This window comes from Equus caballus, chromosome 1 (assembly GCF_041296265.1).
Source record: "Equus caballus isolate H_3958 breed thoroughbred chromosome 1, TB-T2T, whole genome shotgun sequence".
Classification (NCBI taxonomy): domain Eukaryota; kingdom Metazoa; phylum Chordata; class Mammalia; order Perissodactyla; family Equidae; genus Equus; species Equus caballus.
In genome coordinates, this window is record NC_091684.1 from 134431212 (window position 1) to 134456811 (window position 25600).

Consider the following 25600-nt stretch of genomic DNA (forward strand, 5'->3'; position numbering starts at 1 on the left):
TATCACTTTTCTTAATCCTCCTTTTTAAGCCAGAATACTTGAATGTAAATTATCTACTAATATGTCACTGTATATGATCTTGTTTGATTTATAAGCACAGTTCTTCAAATTATGGGCTAGAAATGTCATTTTATTTTAGACACTTCTCACCAGATCTAGAGAAAAATTTGAATCTGTGAAGGCCATTTGGTCAAATGCTTTCTTTTAAAATAGAAAGAAAGAAACAGAAAAATCAAGATGAAAAGCCAAATAACTTACTATGTGCTAATAAGGTTAAAGGAAAGACAGTTGAATATAGTGGAAGATCTGCCATGAATTTAAAAAAATCTGTCTTAATTCATAATCCTATGAGTTAATGATATTTGATTATTAAAAAAAGAGAGATGTTTCTTGGCCAAGTGTATCCATACCTTGGTGCTGTCTTCACATTTCCAGAGTCTGGCTTTTTACTTGTAGATTTAGAAATGCAAAAGTGAGTGGGTTATAGGGAAAAAAATCATGCTAAGTGATAAACTATACACTGCTTTGTAAAACAGTATCAAAGTGTATTAATATACAATGAGAAACGGAATTATAAGCAGACTTGTTACAATTGTTAGTTCATTATCACATTTTCCCCTGATTAGCAAATCAACATGGGAAGCCTAATTCTGATCAAAAGGTAACTTCATGAGCTTCATATCTGAAAAGGAAGCATTAATCTCATAATTATGAAGAGTAGAATAAAGCTGTTAAGTGTCCTTTGTTTTGTTACCTTGGATCTTTTACAGGTGCCTGTATACCAAAGTCATTCTTTAATCTGAATAGTACATTATAGCTACTACAATAAAAACTTAGTTATAATTACAGTCCTCTTATGTCCCTTAAAATCCCCTGAAATTTAAGAATTTTGGAGAATTTATTCTCAAGTTGTACTTATGTGTTGTATGTAACTTTTGCAAAAAGGGCCATCTTTAGTGTTTCTAATATGTTAAATATTACAAAAGTAATTGAGTTGTTTTGATTATTTAGAAAATACAGGTGAACAAAAACAAGTGAAAATCATTTGCCATCCAGAGATGATGACCAATGTACCATATTTTCCAAATCCTTTACTAAATATTTATATATATGCATTATCTAATTTTTCATCCAATTCTATGAGATAAATACTGTTATTGTACAGGTGAAGAAATTATAAGTGGTGGAGATGGATGGCACCCAAGTGTCTTTGATTCCATGCCTTTCTTATGAATGAATGTCTATTTTCATGAAAATGAGATCATCGAACTCATGATGGGTTAACTGATACAGGAATTGCCCTTCTGCTCTAAGCAACTAGAAAACTGGACAAAAGATAAGAATCAAATGTTTTTAGATATTAGACAGTAAGCATTGCAGGACTGTGATCCCTGAGACAAGAGAAATAAATGAGGCAAGCCCCAGATTACTGCATAAAGGCAGTTTTCTATGGCTCAGGAAGAGGGGAGCCAAACAAATGCCAGAGATTTTGCTCTAGACTTGCCCTCAGAAAGCTTAAAAGGAAGTCTTAAAAGAATCAAAGTGATCCTACATAACAGCATGCCAGGAAAAATGTCTGTCACTCTTTAAAGCAATGTAACAAAATCCAACAGTGTAAAATCACAATGTCTAGCATCCGATATGAAATGACTAGGCATGCAAAGAGTCAAGGAAAATGAAACTTATAACAAGGGAGAAAAAACAATCATTAGAAACAGACCTAAACGTGACAGAGATGATGGAAATAGTAGATAAGGATCTCAAAATAGCTACTACAGATTGTATAAATATGTCTAAGGATATAACATAAAACATGAATATGATGAGAAAAAATTAGAAGATATGAAAAAGATTCAAATGGAACTTTTAGAGATTAAAAATGTAATATTTGAAAATAAGGTAGATGGGATTAACACCTATTAGTGCAGAAGTAATGAATTTGAAATTATATTTGCTTAAAAATAAAGCCCAGAGGGAAATAACAAAGATGGAGAAAAATGAAAAAAAGCATTAATAACTTGTAGGAAAATATCAGGTGGTTGAATAGAGGTGTAATTGCATCTCAGAAGGAGAGGTAAGAGAGGAGGGTACAGCAAAACATTTGAAGAAATCATGACCAAAATTTTCCCCAATTTTATGAATAATATAAGCCCAAATATCAAAGAATCTCAACAAACCTCAAGCAGAACAAACGGAAACACACCAAGGCATATCACATCAAAGTGCTAAAACCAGTTAAAAAGAGAAAATCTTAAAATACTCCCAGAGAAAAAAGAAGATATTATGTGCAAAGAAATGAAGATAAGAATAACAGTAGGTTTCTCATCAGAAACTATGAAAGCCGGAAGTCAAGAGTAATATCTTCAAAAGACTGAAAGGAAAAAAATTGTTACTCTAGAATTCTATGCACAGTGAATATATTTTGTAAAAATGAAGGTTAAAGGGGCTGGCCCCATGGCGTAGTGATTGAATTCAGTGTGCTACACTTCAGTGGCCCAGGTGTCCAGGTTTGGATCGTGGGCACAGACCTACACCACTCGTCAGCCATGGTGTGGTGGCAACCCACATAAAAATAGGGAAGGATTGGCACAGATGTTAGCTCAGGGCTAATCTTCCTCAAGTGAAAAAAAAAAAGAGAGAGAGAGGAAGATTGGTGACGGATCTTAGCTCAGGGCGAATCTTCCTCAGCCAAAACAAAAAGAAAAAAAATGAAGGTTAAATAGAAGGAAAAACTGAGAGAATTTATTGCCAGCAGTTCGTACAATATCAGAATGTTAAATGTGGGAGAAAAATGATGAGAAAACCACATGGAAATTTAGATCTTTGCAAAATATGAAGAGTGCCAGAATGACAGAATACTTTTTCTCTTCTTTTAATCTTTTAAAAAGACAATTGACTGTAGAAAACAAAAATAATATGAGGTAGAAATAAAACATATGACAAAAGTAGCATAAAAGAAAGGAGGGGCTAACATGTAAGTATACACTATTAATAAAGTTTTTACATTATACAGGAAATGGTGTGACATTATTTGAAGGTAGATTGTGATATGTTAACACTGTGAACCCTAGAGCAATTCCAAAAAAAAAAAGCTCATTATAGGTAATGAGCAAATAGCAGAACTAAAATGGAATCATAAAATATGCTGAATTTAAAAAAGACATGATAAAACAGCATATTAAATAAATAGAAGCAAATAGCAAGATGGTAGACCATATGTATATTTTTCTTGATCATTTCAACTGTTAGGTAAGTTCCCACCCTCACCCTACTCTGGATCATTCTCTTTTGAGATTTTGTCTCCTGCAAGCAAATGTTAGTATGAATCTATCCTTTTGGCCACCAAACTGTCAAATAAAGTACCTAAAGCCTTAAGTTATGGGCAGAATGATGCAACTTGATCATAAGGCAAAACTGCATTGTTTATGCATGGACCCCTATGTGAAAGCCTGGTCACTTCATAGGCACCATGTCTCTGCTCAATTAATTCCTTAAAAGGAGTTTTGTGGCTTTCTCCTAGGGTAATAGGTCATGCACATTCTGTTGCTATTATATCTGCTGAAACCTGCTAATAAAACCACTGCCCCTCTCCTGGCCTGACAAGGCATGCATGCCTAGCTGCTCAGAGACCCATGGATTGCTGGGAAATATATCCGCCACTACATCATTAGTCAACATAGTCCTATACTTAGAGCAGTTTTTCTCTTCCTTGGCCTAAGGGTCTTTTTTTTTTTTTTTGCAAAAATCTGAATAACCTTCTTTCAGTTCTGCCTCTGAAACTAAGGATTAAGTCATTACCCAAACTAAACCAAACTGATTTTTATTCTCTGAACATATATTTATGGATTAAGTTTTCTACAATAGCTATCTATATATTGGTTTTATAATTAGAGGAAAAGATGTCTAAAAAGGATTACTTTTTTCACAGATGGTTTATTTATAGCAGCAGGAAGCAGATAGGTGGTTGCCTGGGGCTGTGGGCAGAAGCAGTTATTGATGACAAATGGGCAGCAGGGAACTCTTTGGAATGATAGAAGATTTCTAGATCTGGATTGTAGTGATGGTTGCACAATTGTATAAATTTACTAAAAATCATCTGTATACTACAATGGTCATGTTTTTATAGTATGTAAATTGTATTTCAGTAAAACTTCTAAAAACAAAAGTCACTATTAACAGAATGAAAAGGCAGCCTACAGGGTATGAGAATATACTTGCAGTACAGCTGAAAAAGACCTTGTATGTGGAATATATGAAGAACCATAAATCAATTTTTAAAAAGACAGACAACCTAATAGAAATGCGCAAAAGTCTTGAATACGCAAAACTGTCTGATATCAAAAGATGTTCTCCAAAAGGCCAATAAGCCTATCAAATACCTGCTCAACATTATTCTTCATTAGGAAAATATAAATTAAAACTGTAAGGCAATAATACTACACACTTGGGGCTGACCCGGTAGCCTAGTGGTTAAGTTTGCATGCTCTGCTTTGGTGGCCTGGGGTTTGCAGGTTTGGATCCCAGGTGTGGACCTAGCACTGCTTGTCAAGCCATGCTGTGGTGGCTTCCCACATAAAATAGCAGAAGATTGGCACAGATGCTAGCTCAGGGCCAATCTTTCTCACCAAGATGATAATAATAATAATAATAATAATAATAACAACGATAATGCACACTTGCCAGCTTGGCTGAAATAAAAGACTGTGTGATATAAAGTGTTGGTCAGGATGTGGAGCAACCAGAACTTTTATACTCTGCTGTTAAAATATAAATTAATGGAGGCATTTTGGAAAACAGTTAAAAGACACGTAGAAGAACATTGATAGCAACTTTATTTGTAATAGCCCAAACTGGAACAACTAAATATCCATCCTAAATGGATAATTTAATTGTGGTATATTTTATAGCACTGAAAATGTACAAAATGCAAGTGTATGCAACAAAATGATACATGGTATGTCTTTCTTGTTATATGAAGTTTAATAGCAGCAAAACTAACTTACTGTCTTAGAAGTCAGGATAATGATTACCCTTGGTTGACGTGTGGAGGTCGGGGCAGGTAGCTTATGTACAGTGACCTTGCTAAATTCAGTGCACCAGGGCACAGAGGGGCTTCTGAAGTTCTGGTAATATTTTCTTTATTGATTTGTGCTCTGGTTATGAGAGTGTGTTCCCTTTGTGAAAATGCATCAAACTAAACTTAGGATTTAAGCATTTTATTATATATATCATACTACAATAACATTTACAAGGAGAAAAGCACCTAAAAATAAAAAATTTGTATGTTGATGCAATATATATGACAACAGTAGCAGGAGTCTATATGGTTGTAAGGCTTCTAAGTTTTACTTTGTTATAAAATATTGACTCTAAGTAGACTGTGACAAGTGGGTTTGTATATTCTAATCCCTAGAACAGCCAGTAAAAAACAGTACAAAGAGTATAGCTGGAAAGCCAATAGATAAATTAAATATAATACTAAAAACCAAAATATGTTTTCTGACCATAATGGGATTAAATCAGAAGTCAATGAAAGATAACCATCCCCAAATATTTGGCAAATAAAAAACAGACATCTAAATAATACATGAGTCAAAGAGGAAGGAAAATTTTGAAAATATTTTAAATGGAATGAAAATGAAATATCAAACTGTGTGCAATACAGCTAAAGCAGTGCTCCAAGATTAATTTATAATGTCAAATGCATTTATTAGAAAAGAAGAAAAATCAATAATCTATGCTTCTACCTTAAGAAACTAGGAAAAGAAAAACATATTAAACCCAAAGCAAGCGGAAGGAATGAAATGATAAAGATAAAAGCAGAAAGCAGTGAATTTGAAAGCAGAAAAATAATACAGAAAAATCAATGTTTAAAATGTTTAAAAACTGGTTCTTTGAAAAGATCAAAAACTTTATAAACCTCTAGCTAGACTAATTAGGAAAAAAGAGATTAAGTACAAACTATCACTATTAGGAAAGAAAGTGGCAACATCACTGCATACTCTACAAACATTAAAATTAAAGCAGGGGAACACCACCTTACTGGATACCCTGCTGGATGATTTTCAGAGTTGCTCTAGGAATGCATGAGTTTGAATAAAATTACTTCATGAAATGTGAAGAAAAGTGAGAAATTTATTCTTGACTTAGATTATTTTGAAATATATCTGCAATATTTACTATTGCCAAGCTATCAGCCTTAAGATTAAATTACCCTCCTTGTCCTTAATTATCCTTAATTTAATCAGTATGGGAATATACACAATTTTCTTTTCAGAAACAAACCTATTTCCATGAATACCATTTGTTTTTTGCATATTTTGCCAACACTCTTGTTTATATTTGTAAATCATTCTTTGTCAGTTTGTAGTGAGAGAAAATGCTAATTATATTGCTTTGTATTGCAGGCCTCATTAAGCAAGCTGATGGAGACACTTGGTCAAGCAGAACCTTATTTTGTAAAATGCATTCGCTCTAATGCTGAAAAGGTAAAATTGTCCTGTAAATAAGAGCTTCTAGCTCAGCTTTCTTCAAACCAAGCCTTAAATTCTTTCTAAAGAGACTAAATGGAGGGGAAAAACTATAATCTTTGTAAGGAAAACAATGTTCTATATTTTTTATGGATATCCTTCTAATTTCTGCACTTACCCGGCTGTAAGATATTTATATGAGCTTGATTTAGCATCTCCTAGAATTTGAGAAATAAATAGCTCTTGAAATTCCATCATAAAAAAGTGTTTTATGCAACTTTTGTTACCCTGAGATTAATCTCTCTTCTTTGGATATAAGCTATCACTCTTAAAGAAGCTGCTTGGCATTTTTCATGTTTAGAGATTCTTGTCTCTGTAAAATAAGGTACTGGGGACATTTTTGATTATTTCCTCTTTTCTATGACAGTTCTCCTAATTAGAGCTTTGCAAAATATATGTAATAAGTGTCAACATTTGTCGTCTTTCTTTATGTTCATCATAGGAAAACATAGTTCCCAGCCAGAACAGCTAAAATGTTATAGGAATTATGCTCAGCTTTTTAAATTCTTTTTTGTTTGTTTTTTGTTTTGTTTTTTGTTTTTGAGGAAGATTAACCCTGAGCTAACTGCTGCCAATCTTCCTTTTTTTGCTGAGGAAGACTGGCCCTGAGCTAACATCCGTGCCCATCTTCCTCTACTTTATATGTGGGACACCTACCACAGCATGGCTTGCCAAGCGGTGCCATGTCTGCACCCGGGATCCGAACTGGTGAACCCAGGGCCACCAAAGCGGAATGTGCGAACTTAACCACTGCGCCACTGGGCCGGCCCCATCAGCTTTTTTAATTCTTAAGAAGCAGTCTCCCACTCTATTTACAAGCTTTGTGACTTTAAATGAGTTACTTAAACCTTTCTGTGACTTATATATTTTCATCTGGGTAAGAATATACTATAATTATAGGACCAACCTCATAGTGTTTTGTGATTTTTTGAGTCAATACCTGTAAAGTACTTAGAATGTTCCTAGCCCGTCCTAAGTGTTTAGTAAATGTTAGCTATTCTTTTATAGTGACAAAAAAAGGAAACCATTCTATTTATAGTTAAGTGGAAGTTTGAGTCTCTATTATTAATTGAGATCTTGCTATGCAAAAAGTTCAATTAACGAAGTATTTCAGGGCACAGAATAATTACAAAATAAATGTTAACTGTTATGATTATTTAACATAAGTTTCCCACTTGACTTTTTTTCCTTGACAGCTGGGATTTTCCATCTCTCTGCAGGAAAATGTTTGTGATTACCGTAGACGGGGAACATTGAAAATAGTATTTAGAGAATAAGGAGAAATATAAGAAGCTCCAAATACATCCTTTTTTGAATGTCTAAAAACATGCCTACTGGGGCTGGCCCTGTGGCCAAGTGATTGGGTTAGCATGTCTGCTTTGGCAGCCCAGGGTTTCACCAGTTCGAATCCTGGGCACAGACCACTCGTCAGGCCATGCTGAGGCGGTGTTCCACATGCCACAACTAGAAGGACCCACAACTAAAATATGCAACTATGTACTGGGGGGATTTGGGGAGAAAAAGCAGAAAAAGAAAAATGCCTACTGAGATACCTAGGAGTGACAGGGTGTCATGACTGGTGATGAGTGAGTGCCTCCCATTAGTATCTTCCCTGTCTATGCCTGTACAATAAGGAGATCAATTCTTAAGGACTAATGGAATTTTTTGTTTTTCAATGTGTCATACTAGTATCATTAACAAAAATACAGACACTCTTGATTATGTTAAGTAGGTTAGTCTTGTTACAGATTTTATAGTGACTAGACAATGTGGCCTCCTTTGAAGGTCCTCTCCCTCTACAACTAGAGAAACCTGGAAGCTTGGTTTCTCTTTTTTCCCTAGAGTCAGGCAGTCAGAACTTTTCTGAAGCTATCAGCTGGGGAGGTAAGATTGTCCCATCACCTCTGCTATATCTTAACCAGACAACCTCTAGTCAATTTCTAGATCTTCAGAAGTTAACCATACTTATAAGACAGACATTAATTTGGAGATCTGTTCTTCTGGGTTAATATTTGTTCCATTTGCCTTGTTTTAGCTGCCGTTAAGGTTCAATGATGCCTTGGTACTTAGACAGCTTCGGTACACTGGGATGCTGGAGACAGTTCGGATTCGCCAGTCAGGATACAGCTGCAAATATTCTTTCCAGGTTATGCTTTTATAGTGATATTTAAATATATATGCACATCAAGTGAATTATTCCTTTGTCTTGCTTTTTGTTAATTTCAGGCTTACTTGTTTATTCCTCTTAATTCTTCCTTTTCATTCCATCATTTGTATGTAGAATTGAAGAGGGAGAGAGAGTACTCAGTTCCATTGAATGGCAACAATCTCAATAAGCTTGCGTTGTAATTGAATCCAACATGTGACTATTCTCATTTGATCTGAATGTTTGCTAATACTAAGTTTACTCATAACATAGCAATTCTTCACACTGATTGCTCCAGTAGTTGAAATAGTTCAATCAGAACTATCTGAAAAGATTCCATTTGCTTTTCTCTGAAGTTTTCTCAGCAGGATTGTCTTTTATAGGAAGCTGCCAGCAAGGCTTACAGCTATTCTTAACAGCTACTGCTGCTATGGGTGTAGAAATTGTATTGAAGCTTTTCAGCAGCTGAGCAAATCTTTGCTGTTACTGGGAGAGAAAGCTTCATTCTCACTTGTACCTTGTAATAGCTGCCACCTTTGCTTATTTTTCTGCTAAAAATTTCAGATGCTTGTTAAATAACTTTTTCTTTGGTCTTTAATACAGCTTTCTCAAAAGAGAGAATTAGTTTCTGCCCTTCTATTCTTCTTCCATTCCCCTTTGATAACAAAATATGTAGAACTGTCCCCCCCCCACATTTTACAAATTAACTTTTTGTGATATTTTAAATTAACAGGCAAATTCTTGGTTTCACCCTGTTTAAAAGAATGAGAAAAGGATCAATAAAAGGACAATTAGTTGAAGATGTTGTTTACATATAATTCTCTTGTGACTTTACAACATTTTCTTTTCATTTTTCAGGATTTTGTGAGCCACTTCCATGTACTTCTTCCCCGAAATATTATTCCGTCCAAATTTAACATTCAGGATTTCTTCAGGAAAATAAATCTTAATCCAGATAATTATCAAGTTGGAAAATCCATGGTAAATATAATATATACTGCTCTTGTCAAAATTGAGTGCATTTTTATAAATAATATTGGCAATCTTTGCCTATGAGAATGTTTTTTTAAAAATATCATAAGGAAATTGATCAGGCCAAGATTTTTACTTAATAATACAGTCAGTATTAATCAAAGAACTTCAGGCCAGTGCTCTGGTTCTGCTTATAATTTTAACTACCTAAAAACCTTCTCTCCCTAGGTATTCTACTGTTCTCTCCAACTCAACTTGCCCAAAGTGACCTTATTCAGATTCCCCTGCTGTCCTTAATTGATCATCTTCATACTGTCTTTCTCTGCCACCTTCCTTCTAGTTTCTTAGGCTAGAAACCGTAATCATATTTGGCTTACCCTTCACTTTCATCCTTTTACAAAGTTCTGTTTCTTCTTTTTCCTTACGAATGATTCTCACATCTTTCCCTGTTTCTCCATTCCTACTGCTTCCATTTTAGTTCTATTCCTTAGCTGTCACTTATATTTTTCTTACAGCAAACAGATCCCTCATCTGATTCCAGTCTATTTGTCGTTCCATTTAACTCCCTCGACCCATAGTATCAAGATCATCATTTTAGTGTACTTCTTTCTTTATATCAGCTTCCTGGGCCTAACCCTAACCCCAGATAACCTTCTCATTAAATTCAAACATCTTTCTCTTTTTCAAGAACCTACATATTGTGACTTCATATTGTTTAATATCTTCTTTATGAGAATTAATTGTTCCATTGTCCCCTATATGTGCCTTTATCATTATTTCCAACTCCTTGTTTTGCTCAGGTGTGGTCCTCTGTCTCATTCCCTTATTAGTTTACTGTTTTCCTCTTCGGGTATTTAATGTCTATCTGCTCTTTTTTTTAAATATTTTTTTATTTTTGACAAAAATGGGAGATGATGGATATGTTAATTAGGTAGATTGTGGTAATCATTTCACAATGTATACATAAATGAAAACGTCACATTGTACATCTTAAATATGTACAATTTTTAATATCTACCTGCTCTTAAAGGTGAAGCACAAATTCTATTTCCAAAGGAACTATGTCTAAGTTATCTTTGTACCCCCTAAATCCCTAAAGATTTATTAATGGAATGAAGGAATAAATAAATAAACTAATTAATAGTTTTGGGCAGCAAGAAGCCTTTGATGCATACTGGCTTTCAAAAAGACTGTTATTGGTTTATTCATGTTATGACCAAACTTCTAAAACTATGGTTCTCAACTTTTCCTGCTTTCCTAGCATCTTGAAAAAGATGATATATTACCAGTAATACGTTGGCTCATGATGGTGGTGAATTTCCTAAGCGAATAATGTATCACAGCCTCTGGCCCTGGGATTTTTGTACTCATGTTCACCTTTCCATTTCCCCTTCTGTATTCTAATGTCTCCTTTCCAATTTGAGAATGACCACTTTGGATAAATTGATAGAAATATTTACAAGTACTACTTTTACACATCTGCCACTGAATTTATTCTTCTCTAAAAAAGCTTACCACAGAAAGGATGATTCATGAAATAAATTTCTAATTTCTTCTTAAGCTGTGTTCCTTTTCTTTCTCCCTTGTGGTAGGTGTTCCTAAAGGAGCAGGAACGACAGCACCTGCAAGATCTGCTTCACCAAGAGGTGCTCCGTAGAATCATAGTGTTACAGCGATGGTTCAGGGCCTTGCTGTGTAGGCAGCGTTTTCTCCATCTGAGACAGGCCTCCATTATTATCCAGGTGGGAAGCAAAGGATTCCTTGCATGAGACTGGCTGGTTTATTTGGCCTTTGTTTTAGTAACTAGAGCTATTTTAAAGAAACGTTTAAAGATTTAAACATTTAAAGAAGAATGTGGGGGCCAGCCTGGTGGCGCAGCGGTTAAGTGCCTATGTTCTGCTTTGGCGGCCCTGGGTTCGCTGGTTTGGATCCTGGGTGCAGACATGGTATGGCGTGGCATGCCATGCTGTGGTAGGCATCCCACATATAAAGTAGAGGAAGATGGGCGTGGATGTTAGCTCAGGACCAGTCTTCCTCAGTGAAAAGAGGAAGATTCGCAGCAGTTAGCTCAGGGCTAATCTTCCTCAAAAAAAAAATAATAATAAAAATAAGAATGTAAACTTTTTCAGAGATAAGAATGTGTCCAACTCATCTTTGAAATGTTCATAGCGCTCAACAGATTATCTGGCATATAATAATAGGCTATTGATAAATATTGATGGAGTTGAATTTAAATTAAATTGAATTTATAGTTATAATGTCTTGTATGATATAATTAAGGACAAAGGAATTATGTGCCTTAATTTTTGTTGACGTAGTTATTTTTATTTAATAGTGTTCTGAGTGATATTTGAGAGTTATACATACATTGTTGTTGTTATGTACTCACCTTGGATGATGTTGTTTTCTATAGGACTTTTTCTCTTTTGTATAAGAAAATCTTTCATATCTTAATCTTTGAGATGTGTGCATATTGACCTTAAACCCATTAATATTGGCAAATTGTAGCATGAGAATATAATGTAATTTGTTAAAATTAATTTGTGGAGCATGAAAGCATCAACAATTCAAAATTATTTTAAGTTCTATAATTAACTTCATCAAGATTATATATTACCTAAAATAGTTGTTTTAGGCAAGCATATCTGGGAAAGAAAACATTTTCTTTTACTTTAATCACCCACAATTTAGCTGTCTAGCTACTTAACCTCTAATTATGACATTAGAAATTTATCCTTGTTTTCTTTTTCTGTGAAAATGTGGTATAAGATATGACAACACTTTCTATTATTTTGTCTTCCCCACAGCGATTCTGGAGAAATTACCTAAATCAGAAGCAAGTCAGAGATGCAGCTGTACAGAAGGATGCTGTAGTTATGGCTAGTGCAGCCACTCTTATCCAAGCTTCCTGGCGTGCTCACTTAGAGAGGCAGCGGTATTTGGAGCTACGGACTGCAGCTGTCATCATCCAGCAGAGATGGAGGGAGCTCTATAGGCGGAGGCACATGGCTGCCATCTGCATACAGGCAAGATGGAAAGGCTACAGGGAAAGTAAGAGGTATCAAGAACAAAGAAACAAAATTATCCTTTTGCAGTCAATATGTAGAGGATTCAGAGCAAGACAAAGGTAATCTTTGTTTCTATAATAATTACCCTCTCTCTTTCCAAGTACTTTGTTTATACCTCTGCTCTAATACTTGCCTAACTTGTATTCGAATTGGTTATGTACAATTTGCATTCTCCACTAGACTGTGATACTCCTAGCAATTTTAACCCACATCGTGTGGTCTATAATAGAAGGTAAATAAGTATTTATTAAATTAAATTGGATTGGAAAACTTGCATGGTCTGTGGTTATAACTGCTAAGAGTTAACTTTTCCCTTTAGGTTGAATCTTTAAAAATTGACAATATTAACTGTTTTTACCTTCAGAAACTTTCATTTCATTTTTAAGGTTTACCTTAAGAGAAGGATATTATTAAAATGAGAGCTTTACTTTTGAGTTAATTTGTGTTTTGACTAGAATGCCCAATTAGGAATAATATACTTAATAAAATATCATCTCACTCATGGAAATAGACCTGTGAAGTGTCTACCTGAGTTACTTTCAGAAATACTTAGGTATGAAAAAAAAATTTTGAGACTTTCCATTTTTTTCTTAAATTCTCTGTAAATGTTTTCTCTCCAGTGGTAACCAAGAGATATCTCTAACCCATTTTTTCTGTTTTATATAGATTTAAAGCTTTAAGAGAACGAAGACTAAAAGAAACAAGACTAGAACTTGGATCATCAAGTATTGAGCCATATGGAGCTCTGGAAATTCAGGGTTCAGACCCTTCAGAATGGGAAGATCGTTCCTTTGACAACAGAGTAAAAGCCATAGAGGAAGGTAAATCTGTGATAGAGAGTAATCGAATTAGCCATGAAAGTTCAATGGACTACTTGAAGGAGTCCCCAAACAAGCGACAGGAGAGAGCCAGAAGCCAAAGTGGTGTGGACTTGCAGGAAGATGTGATTGTAAGAGAGAGACCCAAGTCCTTGGAAGATCTCCACCAGAAAAAAGTAGGTCGAGCTAAAAGAGAAAGTCGGAGAATGAGAGAACTCGAGCAAGCTATATTTAGTTTAGAATTACTGAAAGTACGTTCTCTTGGTGGTATGTCTCCTTCAGAGGAACGAAGATGGTCTACAGAACTGATGCCTGAGGGCTTTCAGTCTCTACAGGGTACACCTGATAGTGGAAGCTCTCAAGGAAGCTTGGAACTTCTGAGCTGTGAAGAAAGCCAAAAGAGCAAACTAGAGCCCATAATTTTAGATGAAGGAGATTTTCAGATTCCATCACCTAAAAGATCTAGCAGTCCAAAATTTGAATCACAAGACAATGCCCTCAGTGCCTCAAGTGAGACTAACTATACGTTGATTCAAAAGGGGGCACCCTCTGACTCAGTGCATTTGAAGAATGGGACAGTCAAGGAAAAACTAGGTTGCGGTTCTGAACCTATTACCTGTAAGCCGCAACTGAGAGACTCCTTTATTTCAAATAGTCTGCCTACATTTTTTTATATTCCCCCACAAGACCCACTGAAAACAATTTCCCAACTAGACACAAGTATCCAGAGAAACAAACTATTGGAAAGTGAAGAAACACTTCCAGCTCTTACTTTGGATATCAGTAGGGAAGCCAGAAAGTACCACTTCTCAGAAGCAAACCAAGTTGTTGCTTATTTGAATACAGATTCTTCTAATACTGTGCTTAAGAAGTTAGAAAAGCTAAACACAGAGAAGGAAGAAAGGCAAAAGCAGTTGCAGCAGCAGAATGAAAAAGAAATGATGGAACAGATTCGCCAGCAAACAGATATTTTAGAGAAGGAGCGTAAAGCCTTCAAGACAATTGAAAAGCCAAGAATTGGAGAGTGTTCTCTGGCACCATCTTTCCATCAATCAAAGCGAAGAATAGAGAGGCCATCCTCTCTCCTCATCCTGAATACCCCAAATAAGGAAGAACCCAGTGTACTAGGGCCTCTATCAGTATCTGTGAAAGATGCAGCTCTTGCCCCAAAAGACAGTCCCTCTGCTCACTTACCCCTGAAGGACCCACATGTCACCCTGTTCTTTGAAAGAAAAGGAGGCCCATGCCAGTCTAGTACTGTCAAGGAGTTATCCAAGACAGACAGAATGTCCACCCAGCAAAATATAGCCTGTAAACTCTCTAATAATCGCATCTCAAAAAGAGAACACCTTAGGCCTACTCAGTATTATAGCCACAAATCTGATGACCCTTCTGGAGATGGAGCTACTAGGGCCATATTCTTCACGCCAAAGGACAATATGAGTATTTCCCTGTAAGTGAAATGTTTATTTATTTTTGTGTATAAATGAGAAACTTTTTGGAGAATTTCATTGAGGTGACTTAATCTGCCTCAACTGTTTGTATGGGTGCTACTCAAATTAGCCATTTTCTCTATGTAAAAAACATTCTCTAATTGTTGACTCCACCAGCCACATGAAATTGGATATAATTATACTCTAGGAATCTGTGACCAATCACAGATAGCAGAGTTTTTGGTTCCTCCCCATTAAGTGAGAAAACATTTGTGCAGGGTGATACAGTCCCTATTAAACATGGTAAGCATTCAGCAAATGCTAGTTGCACAAGAGCTGTTAGGTGTAGCAATCTAAGCTAGTGTCAGGCTTTAAAGTTAATATGCTTTGTCACATCTATTGGCCTATTTATGGTCTTCATTAATAAGTTCTTTATACCTTTTTTGTGGTAAAAAAACACATAACATAAAATTTACCATTTTAACCGTTTTTTAAGTATACAATACAGTAGTTAACTATGTGCACGTTGTTTGCAACAGATCTCTAGAACTTTTTCATCTTGCAAAACAAACTCTATCACTCATTGGACAACAACTCCCCTCTTTCACTTTCCCCAAGTCCCTTGCAACCACCAGTTCTACTTTCTGTTTCTAAGAGTTTGACTCCCTGAGGTGCCTCATATAAGTGGAAATTCTTTATACTTTTAAGTTTTCTTAACTAGTGGTAGCTGTGAGAACAGCATTTTTAAGTGGTACATAAAATCAATTTGATAAAATTTGAGATATTTGTATGAAGTCTTTGTATACAGTGGATTCTTTCAGTTCTTATGGGAAAATATCACGGTTTAAATTAAATGAGGGCTGTACCTTAGGGCTAAAAAAACTAAATTTCGCATTAACTAGAAAAATAACTTTCTTATTATAACCTGAGCTTTTAAATCTTTCATTCTTTAAAATTGCATGCAGATTTTATAGAAACATGGGCAAGAGATCATTGATACTTTATTTTTCTACTAAGGATTTCTGTACAGCATTATGAAACGCAGTTGGACTTAGTGACAATTTGAGGTTCTATTCCTGCCCATTAACTTATAGATTGCCCAAAAGTTCAAAGACTCTATGTAGCATATAAGCCCATCGGAGAGTGTTAAAAACATGTTATTGCGTATCATTCTGATTAAGTTTAGTGATATGAGACATGTATTTGTGTGTGTGTGTGTGTGTGTGTGTGCAGTTATTGGATCCATGAATCTGTTTTGTAGAAGGCTTCCTTGTAGATTTCAAAAACATTAATCATTCTTGTAAATTATTCCTTTTATCATTTTTCTGAGTTAATCTTAAGTCTACTTGATCTAGTTTGCTTTACCTCGTTAAAATCTACTTCCAAACGATTATATATTAGAATGCTTATGTGAAAGCTTAGGTAAAATTCATACTTCAAATCTTCTCTTGTTCTATAAGTAATACTAGAAACCTTAGCATTTTATAGAATCATAAATGTTGGTGTTTCTAAATTATCTAGTCCAGTTGCCACATATAGATGAGGTCAGTGGGGCCCAGAGAGGTGAAATGGCTTGTTCAGGTTCACGTATTTAGAGAAAGAGATGGGACTAGAACTTGCGTTTCATAATTAGGAATCAGCATTCGGTTTCATGATTAAGAAGTAACATTAGATTAATGGATTTTTTTATGCCATAGTGGTTATAAGTACCTAGTGGTATTCATCTGGTTAATGAGGGAGAACAAAAAAGAAATCATGGAGAAATCGAGAAAATGTTGCGAGTTTAAAAGTTAGGATGGTCAAGTCAAAGGTTTTGTTAATTGTTTCTCTCTTTGGAGAACAGATCAAAGACCAGTAGGCTCAACTGTGGCAAGAGAGATTTTAATAGCCAAAAGGGAATCTTTTAAGCCAACTCAGGATTGCTAGGCTTGATCATACACTGGTCAAAAAGGGAGATCTCTGAGAAGCCTTTAGCTAGGAAAGATTGCCATCTATTTAGATTTGTTTAGGGATTATTTCATAGAGCAGAGGATAAGATAACCTCTTATGGCCCCTAGGCCTTCATTTATAAAAATTAAATGAAAGATTTTGAATGGGAGATCAATTAGTCTGCCAATTTATATTACAGGTTAATGTCTACTTTAAACCCAGCACTGTAGTAGAAGGTAAGATGTGATTCTCAATGAGCTTACAGTCCTGCTAAGGAGAGATTAGCAATATGTTGTTGATAAATTTTAAGACTGATAGTGCTGAGTTAATACAGGTAATTGGGCCCAGGAAAGTGCAGATTCTCTTCATATTTTCATGAGGTGCTGGCATCCATTTCTACCAAAATTTAATGATAAAGCAGTCACATCATGTGGTTATTCATGCGAAACTAAATTTTCACAAGCTAACACTATACCATCTGTATGGTTTGGGGCATACTTCTTTTAGCTTGATAACAATTTCTTATCCTGCTATTATTGATTTTATTATGTCCAACTTCAAGTTTTAAAACTAAGACAGTAGATAGAAGCTATAAAGATTTCAGAAAGGAATTTGCTAACCAATAGGAACCGTCTCAGTATAAAACAAAGTATTGAGGTCCTCATCACTTGGTGGCTACTTATCAGGTGTTTTATAATGATTAGAGTAAAAGACCCCTTCTAAGACTGATTCTAAAAATTTGGAGATTTGGTATTTTCCCTTTCTTGTCATCAAATCCATTTCATTTCTTGAGCTAATTCTGCTGATACTATTAAACATGTGTATACTATTAAACATATGCTATAACTATATAATATTAAAAATATTATATAATATTTTAGCTATATAATAGTTTATAACTATTAAATATATGCTGATCCTGTTAAACATATAATCACAGTAGAATATACCGAGTGATTATCAGGGCAGCGCCTCTAGTAATTCAGTCATATATGTAAATTTCTGATAATATTGTTAATTTGGTAAGCAGAAAAAATTTGATGTATTGTTTTGTGAATTGAATAAGATCTGAAAGTATTTATGGGATTTGCTGGAATCTTTGACCTGGTTTTTTACACTATATTTTAAGCTATTCTTTAAGAATGCTGCCATGAGCTGTCTGCTGGGAATTGAAATGTAATCCTATTGTTTTATCATAAGTGTCGACAAGGAAGCCTTAAACAGTGGAAATCCTCAACTCCATAAACAAGATGAACCAGCTTGGAAACCTGTGAAGTTAACTGGGCCGGGCCAAAGAGAGGTAAGTGTTGAATTTTGTTTATCTTCTATGCAAAATGGACGCACGCTATTTTGGAAATTATTATTCTTGTAGGCAGAGCACCTCATCTACCCATTTACTCCCAAGTATTTATAGAGAAAAGAACCATGAGTTAAGTCTGTTATACCTAGAGAGGTCTACTTCAGGCAGGCAATGGTGCTTAAAAAACCCAGATTATATTTATTTTAAAAAAGTTGCTAAGAAGGCAATTTGTGCAAGTGACTTTGGTGACTTATGGCAGTGAAAGATGACTTCCTTGGCTATGGAGAAGAACACTGTAGATTTAGCTTCCATTCTTATCCTTTGTCCAGAGTAATATATTACGGATTGCTTTTGGTTATTCCTGTCACTTTTAGTGGAAGGGGCACCGTGGGGTGGAGGGATGTTTCAAGAAATTCTTGAGCTCTCTGATGTCTTTCATTGGCATCATCTCCAAAAAAAACCAAAACAAAACATTGTTGTGTTATTTGTTTTATCATTTGGTCAAGCAGGTTGCCAGACCGGCCCATAAAAAGAAAGCTCGAATGGCGCGGACGCGCTCCGATTTCTTGACTAGAGGTACTTTTGCCGATGGGGAGGGGGATACAGAGGAAGATGATTACGATGACATTATTGAGCCCCTTCTCTCCCTTGACCAAGCTTCTCACTCTGAGCTAGGGCCTACACCCAGCCTGGGTCAGGCCTCTCACAGTGACTCCGAAATGGTAATTTTACAACAATATAAGAAAAATAGGCAACAAGCAAATCTGATGGGAATAGTTTTTGCTAATCTAAAGCTAACCTTCACAGCTTCTTCCCCATATACTGGTTTATACATGGGAAACCTCAGTGAACACAGCAACTAAAGCTAAACCTTAATTTAATAGGACTCAGATAAAGGGCACTTAGTGTATGTCAAATCATAAATTAGGCAAAATTCAGGTTATTTAACTTATTGCTAATGTAGAAATTTTCTGTTATATCTTAAAAAGTCTCAAACAGGGATCCTCAATTTTTTTTATGTGGGTTATACAGTCTCTGTTGCAGCTCCTTAACTTTGCTCCTGTAAAGTGAAAACAGCCATAGACAGTAAGTAAACATAATGGGCATGGCTGTGTTCCAATAAAGCTATTTACAAAAACAGACAATCGGCTGTATTTGGTCTGCTGGCCATAGTTTGCTGATCCCTCCCTGATCTAGTGAATAGGGTATATTTTAAATAATCCAGTAGCTTTTAACTGAAATGGTATTCTCTTTTCTTTCTTTCTTTCTTTTCCCTTTAAACTGCCTTCCCCTCCCCCATTTTTTAGTAATAGAAAATAATCATGAATTTTTAAACATTTAATGAGCAATGCCAAAAATATCTCTCTGTACCAACGCAGCCAAGTAGAAGGTTATATGTAATGTGAATTTGTTTTAGTCACAAATATGACATTGGAGTCATGTTTGAATAAAGCTGCACTATTTTGACTAAGAATATAATTTTATCATCATATAGCAACCAAAATTAGGTATATATAGTTTGACAAGTATGAATGTGTTTATGGATATAAAGTATTTGATTTTGGAATTCTCCTGGGAAATATATGATGTAAGGACCCTGTATGTCCAATATGTCTAAAAGATTATCACTGATGAAGTGGAATGAATGCATTTTATTTCCTTGCATATCCTTAATTAAGTTGGATCTCTAATATTCTTTAACATCTGTTCATTATGGAAGGAAGATTTTGGGATAGTCTTCTTTTGACTCTAAGTATTTTCTCTTTGAATTGTTTTATTTTTTTGTTAAAGATTGGCACCTGAGCTAACAAATATTGCCAATCGTTTTTTTTTCCCCTGCTTTTCTCTCCCCAAATCCCCCCAGGACACAGTTGTACATTTTAGTTATGGGTCCCTCTAGTTGTGGCATGTGGGACACCACCTCAACATGGCCTAACGAGGAGTGCCATGTCCGCACTCAGAATCCGAACCCGGGGCCACCAAAGCAGAGCACCTGAACTTAACCACTTGGCCTTGGGGCCGGCCCTTGAATTGTTTTAAACTGTTTGATTGTACCACAGACCTAGTTAAAATTAAAATTTCCGCTAATTTCCAGAATACCTTTATTGTCTTTATTTTTTATTGGAGATAGACCCAGTTTTTAAATGATTATATTGATATTCTAAAAAATAAAAAACAAAAACAACAACCAAAACAGAAGCATGTGCATGACCAGTTCTCTAATTAGACAATCGAGTCATTACTCTGAGCCAAACTATAGGATTGTAGAAGTTGGAAATAATCTATATCCATTAATATACATAATTAGAGCCAAAGCCCTCTCTTCAGTGTGGGATAAAATAACTCTATTTTGGAGGTGCCCTATTTTTGAGTTATAAATAGTAAAACATACTGTATCATATGATTAGTAGTTAAATGTGAAATTATGCAATGGAACAAACTAATCTTAATGAAATAGTCTAACTAGGGAGCATACTTAAATTATTCTCTCAAGTGGACATAGATTTTTCGTTTTTGGAAGAACTTAGCATTTGTAATTGCTGTTTTGTTCCTGAGCGTTTCCTTTGTTACAAACCTTAGTCCTTTGGGTGGTAGAATTCTTTCTCACTGAGAACTCTTATTGAGAGGAGCCAGGAAGTTGGGCTTTCTGCTTGGAGGATTCAGCCCCTTTAAGGGTTCTAGCTGGTAGCCTCTGCCTGTGATTCTGTTCACCTGCTTGACGGTCACTGCATGCCAGTAGTTGTAGAGCACCCCTGCACAATGTGTTAGTCTCCTCTACAGCTTTCTCACTGTACTTCTGTTCCAGCACTGCCTATTTTAGGAACAGGTGGTGGTGTTTATTTCTGGTGGACACTTGCATGAAGAAGCTTTGCTTTCTAGAATATGCTGATACGTACTTATTGGGGTTGGGTTGGGAAAGGTGGGAACAGTTTTAAAATGTGTTTCTGTTGTTTATCTTAAAAATATGCCCTGTTCTAATGTTATCTGGTATTGTGAAGATGAAGACTAATTGTTTCTAAGTGGAATCTACTGAATTCTCAAAATCCAGATATCTTCAGGATTTTAATTGGGTTTGATTTTCTGGGCACGTGGATTTTTAAAAACTGGATAGTTGTGGTATTTTCTTCTGGACAAAGTGATCCCATCACTCTGACATTTGCTAAGAAGTGTGTCATTCAATCTTGGAGGAAGCCAGTTGTAAAATAACTGATCTAATAGGATAAGAACAGTTCTAAATGAATTACCTGAAGGGGATTTGATAAGCATTACCTCCTGAGTTGGTGAATTGAGGAGTGGAGGCCAGAGTAGTAGTTTCCCTTTTTATGATGCTGGTGTTTTTTTAACTTCCTACTTTTAACTCTGCCATTTGAATAACTGTTTAATCTCTGTATGCTGCTCTCACTCACTTCTTAGACCCACTATGTTGGCTTTTACCCAAGAATGACGTGTTCTGCTAAGCAGTACTTTAAGGTGACTTTCATATAGTCTTTTAGTCTCTCAATTTCTGCGTAGTAAGTGAGTTACTAAAATCATTTCTATCCCTTATTTGTAGGATTGGTATAGATTATAGTTTTCTCTGTATAGTTTTTTCTACCATTCCTCTGACTCACAGCCATCGTTTCTTTGGGTGTAACTCCCAAATGCTCTCCAGAATTGGTCTTGTCTCTAGTATGATAAAACTAAATTTCTCAATTTCCCCCAAAACTGCTGTTTACTTCTTATATTTCTGTTTGTTCTTCTCTAAGACACTCTCCAATCCTAACTGATGTTGAATTTTCCTTCTCTCCTCTGTCCACTCCACAAAAAACTGCCAGAAAAACCTGTTGATCAAGCAGGGCTAACTTTATTAGCTTATTTTACAGGCGGGAAAAAGCCAACTTGAGGAGGTCTTAGTAATTTCTCAGAAGGGGGAAGTCAGGAGAGGATATTTATAGGATTTTAAGGCCTAGGCTGGTGATTTTGAGGTGGCTCTTGCAAGTTGGGAGACTGATTGATATTGAACAAAGTTTATGATGTAAGAGGTTTGGATTGGTGGCCCCAGAACAGCAACCCTACTGTTGAATACACTTACTATTCATATGTGTATTTTATTTCCCCGAAAAAATCAGGAACAGTTTATAGCATTGTGATTCTCTACTCTTTGAAGATTTGGTAGAATTTCCCTGTGAAACCATCTGGGATTGGTACTTTTTTGTGGCATAATTGCTTGATAAGTTCCTCTTTTTTCCTTCTGAGGAAATTAATCTTTTAAGCTTTCTATCTAATGGGTTCACTTTTGGGTAAATAGTTTTTCTTATGAAATTATCCATTTCATCTAACTTTCAAGACCTCTAGTTGTACAGAGTTCTGGAAAGCAGTCTTATATGATGTTTAGAAGTTATCTGTTTCATTGGTTATTTCCCTTTTATCATCTCTTATTTTATAGATTTGTGCTTTTTCCTTTTTCTTTGTTAGCTAGTCATTTGTCTATTTTGTTACTTTTTTCCAAAATAACAGGATTTTGATTTATTATACCTACTTTTTTTTTTCTATTCTCCACTGATTTCTGCTTTTACCTTTATTATTTATTTCCTTGTGCCTTCTTGTGGTTTACTTTCTTATTTTTCTAGTTTTTGAGTAAGTCATTTATTTAATTTATTTTTATTGATACAGGTTTCTAAGGCAATGGATTTTTCTCTGTTCAGTACTTCAGATGTGTATTTCATTTACTCTAATGTGTAAAGTTTTTATTTTTTAGAAAATATGTAATTTCAGTTTATATTTCTTTTTTACTCTATTTGGGAAAAATTTTTAGTTTTCAGAAAAAGCTTTTTTGTTTTTTAATTTTTATTAATTTCTAGTTTTATTGTATCATGATCAAAGAGTATTTGTAATGTTTCTATTTGATAAAATTTACTCTTGTTTTCTTTCTTACTTAATATGTAATCAGTTTTTGTGAATATACCATGTGCATTTGATAAGAAGGTGTATTCTCTGTTCAGAATGTAAAATTACAATAGATATCCATAATCTCTCCCTTACTGATTATGTTGTTTGTCTTCTGTATCCTTAATTTTTCTTGTACACTTCATCTGTCTTACACAGAAAATGCTGTGTTAGAATCTCCTAGTATTCATTGTGAATTGTGGCTTTTAGTATTAAAGTGTCCTTTGTCACATTCAATGCTTTTTGTTTAAATTCTACTTAAATAATAATATTACAGCCTCTGTTTTCTTATTGTTTCCATTTGTCTAGAATACTTTTGCTCATTTCTTTATTTTTAGCCTTTCTGGATCCTTTTGTTTTAGATGTCTGTTTTCTGTGCAGTGTAGTTGGGTCTTGCTTTGTGAACCAAATGAAAATTTTTTTCCTTAATAGGTGACTTAAATCTATTCATATTTATTGAAATAACTGACAGATTCAGTCTAAGCTCTTTCTTATAATTTTATGTTATTATGTGTTATGTTAAATTTGATGTGTTTACTACATGGTTTTTTTTCCCCCTCTTTTATTTTTTTAAATTTCTTTTGATATGTAGGAAGGGTTTTGTTCTTGTTCTCTTGGTTATTAATTTTTGTATATGATTTTTAAAATGCCTTTAATTCACTTTTTTTTGTTGTTGAGGAAGATTAGCCCTGAGCTAACTGCTGCTAATCCTCCTCTTTTTTGCTGAGGAAGACTGGCCCTGAGCTAACGTCCATGCCCATCTTCCTCTACTTTATATGTGGGACGCCTACCACACAGCATGGCGTGCCAAGCGGTGCCATGTCCGCAGCCAGGATCCGAACTGGTGAACCCCGGGCTGCCGAAGCGGAACATGCACACTTAACCACTGTGCCACTGGGCCGGCCCCATAATTTACTTGTTTTATTTAAGCAGTTATTCTCTAATCATTTTTAAATGAATAATATTGTTTAATTCTCACCTGCTGTGACACAACTATCAATGACTTATTCTAATCTCTATTTTCTTCTCCCTTCTACGCCTGGGTTTTAGACTTTTATTTCTATTTTGGCAGAACATGTAATTTTACATATTATTCTTTACCCTAGTCCCCACCTTTGTTTTTGGCTTAGATCTACTATTAAATATATTAAATGATTGTATCAAGTATTTTGCTGAAGTTTCCCCACTTATCTGTTGGTTGGATGAATCTCTGTCCCTAGTAGATTACTCGTGAAGCATTCATAGATACAGAATTCCCTGAGTTCTGTCTATAGCCTTGGTATATGAAGGGATATCTTGGCTACATATAAAATCCTTATTTCATACTTTCTGTCCCTGAATTTTTTGAAAATGCTATTTTATTGTTATCTTGCTTTATTTGTTATTTTTGGTAAGTCTATTCCCAGTGTAATTCTCTTGCTCTTACAAGTTATTTGATCTTTTTAGTTGGAGGCCTTCAGAATTTTTTCTTTATATTTAAAGTTTAGGATGTGTCTTCAAGTTGATCGTTACAGACTAATTATCCCATATACCTGCAAGGCTCTGTCAGTCTGTAAATGCTGGTCTTGCCTTATTTTTTAAGTTTTCTTGCATTATAGTTTTAAATATTAGTTGTGTTCTATTGTTTTGTTTTTCTTTTTTAGGGTCTCCAACTATAAATATGTTTTTTCTTCATTTCCTGTCTTCCATTTCAATTACCTCCTCTCTTCCATTTCAACCACCTCCTCTCTGGCCCTTTTTACTTATTTCTTTGTATCACTTTATATTCTTTATTGTCTTCCTGCCTTTGTTCAGTCCCCTTTGTAAACTTCCATTTGTACTTTTTCTTCCTTAGGCATCTTGTAAGTTAGTTTTCATTTCCCTATCTTTCCTGAGTTCATTCAACTCTCTGGAATGAACATTTCTTCTTGTGTTTTGTCTTTTTGGTTCATTTCTATTTTTAATTTCTGAATTTCTGATTCAGGATGGTGTTTCATATGTATGAGGATATTTAATTCATTTTTGAGTTACAGTTTTTTGCTTCATGCTTGGTTTTTTTTTTTTTTGGTGAGAGGTGGGGTTAATCAGCTGAGTTGTTTTGGTTCTCATTTTCTTTGTTTTCTTATTGTAACTTCTCTAGATTTTGTATGTTTTAATTTATTCATTTTGTGCGTTTGGGGTAGTGTATAAGATAATAAGTTCAAGTACTTTCTCTTCTGTTAGTGAGCAAAGTATGTTTCTTTTGCAGACAGCCTGTTTTGGGTTGGTTGGTTTGTTTTGTGGTGGTAGAGGCAGCATTGTGTCCTCCATGTTTGCTTCTCTTTTGCCATGCTGGATTCTAAATTTTGTCCTTTTGCTTTTGTTACCCAATTTCTAAAGGACACGCTTTCCTTCCTTTTTACCTTCTTCTTCCTAAGAAGCAAAGTCTTTAAAAACTTGTCACCTTGAATCACATACAATTTAAATCCGTTCCCTTTAGTCAGTTCTCTAATCTACCAG

At 35.0% G+C, this 25600-nt stretch overlaps 1 protein-coding gene across 45 annotated transcripts in view; it reads left to right on the top strand.

Moving 5' to 3' along the window:
* Window positions 1-25600, top strand: part of MYO9A (myosin IXA) — a 289948-nt gene that overhangs the window by 185782 nt on the left and 78566 nt on the right. For 21 of the 45 annotated variants that reach the window (XR_011425596.1, XR_011425595.1, XM_070234206.1 and 18 more), the window contains 8 exons: window positions 6408-6488; window positions 8566-8676; window positions 9535-9657; window positions 11241-11390; window positions 12456-12775; window positions 13383-14987; window positions 18097-18196; window positions 18703-18918. Coding sequence is in view for 43 of the 45 variants with exons in the window: in XM_070234206.1 (XP_070090307.1) it covers window positions 6408-6488; window positions 8566-8676; window positions 9535-9657; window positions 11241-11390; window positions 12456-12775; window positions 13383-14987; window positions 18097-18196; window positions 18703-18918 (2706 nt within the window). In the remaining 2 variants the exon portion in view is untranslated. The remainder of the gene's footprint in view (window positions 1-6407; window positions 6489-8565; window positions 8677-9534; window positions 9658-11240; window positions 11391-12455; window positions 12776-13382; window positions 14988-18096; window positions 18197-18702; window positions 18919-25600) is intronic. The other 24 variants (XM_070234223.1, XM_023654404.2, XM_070234306.1 and 21 more) reach the window with 2 other exon arrangements.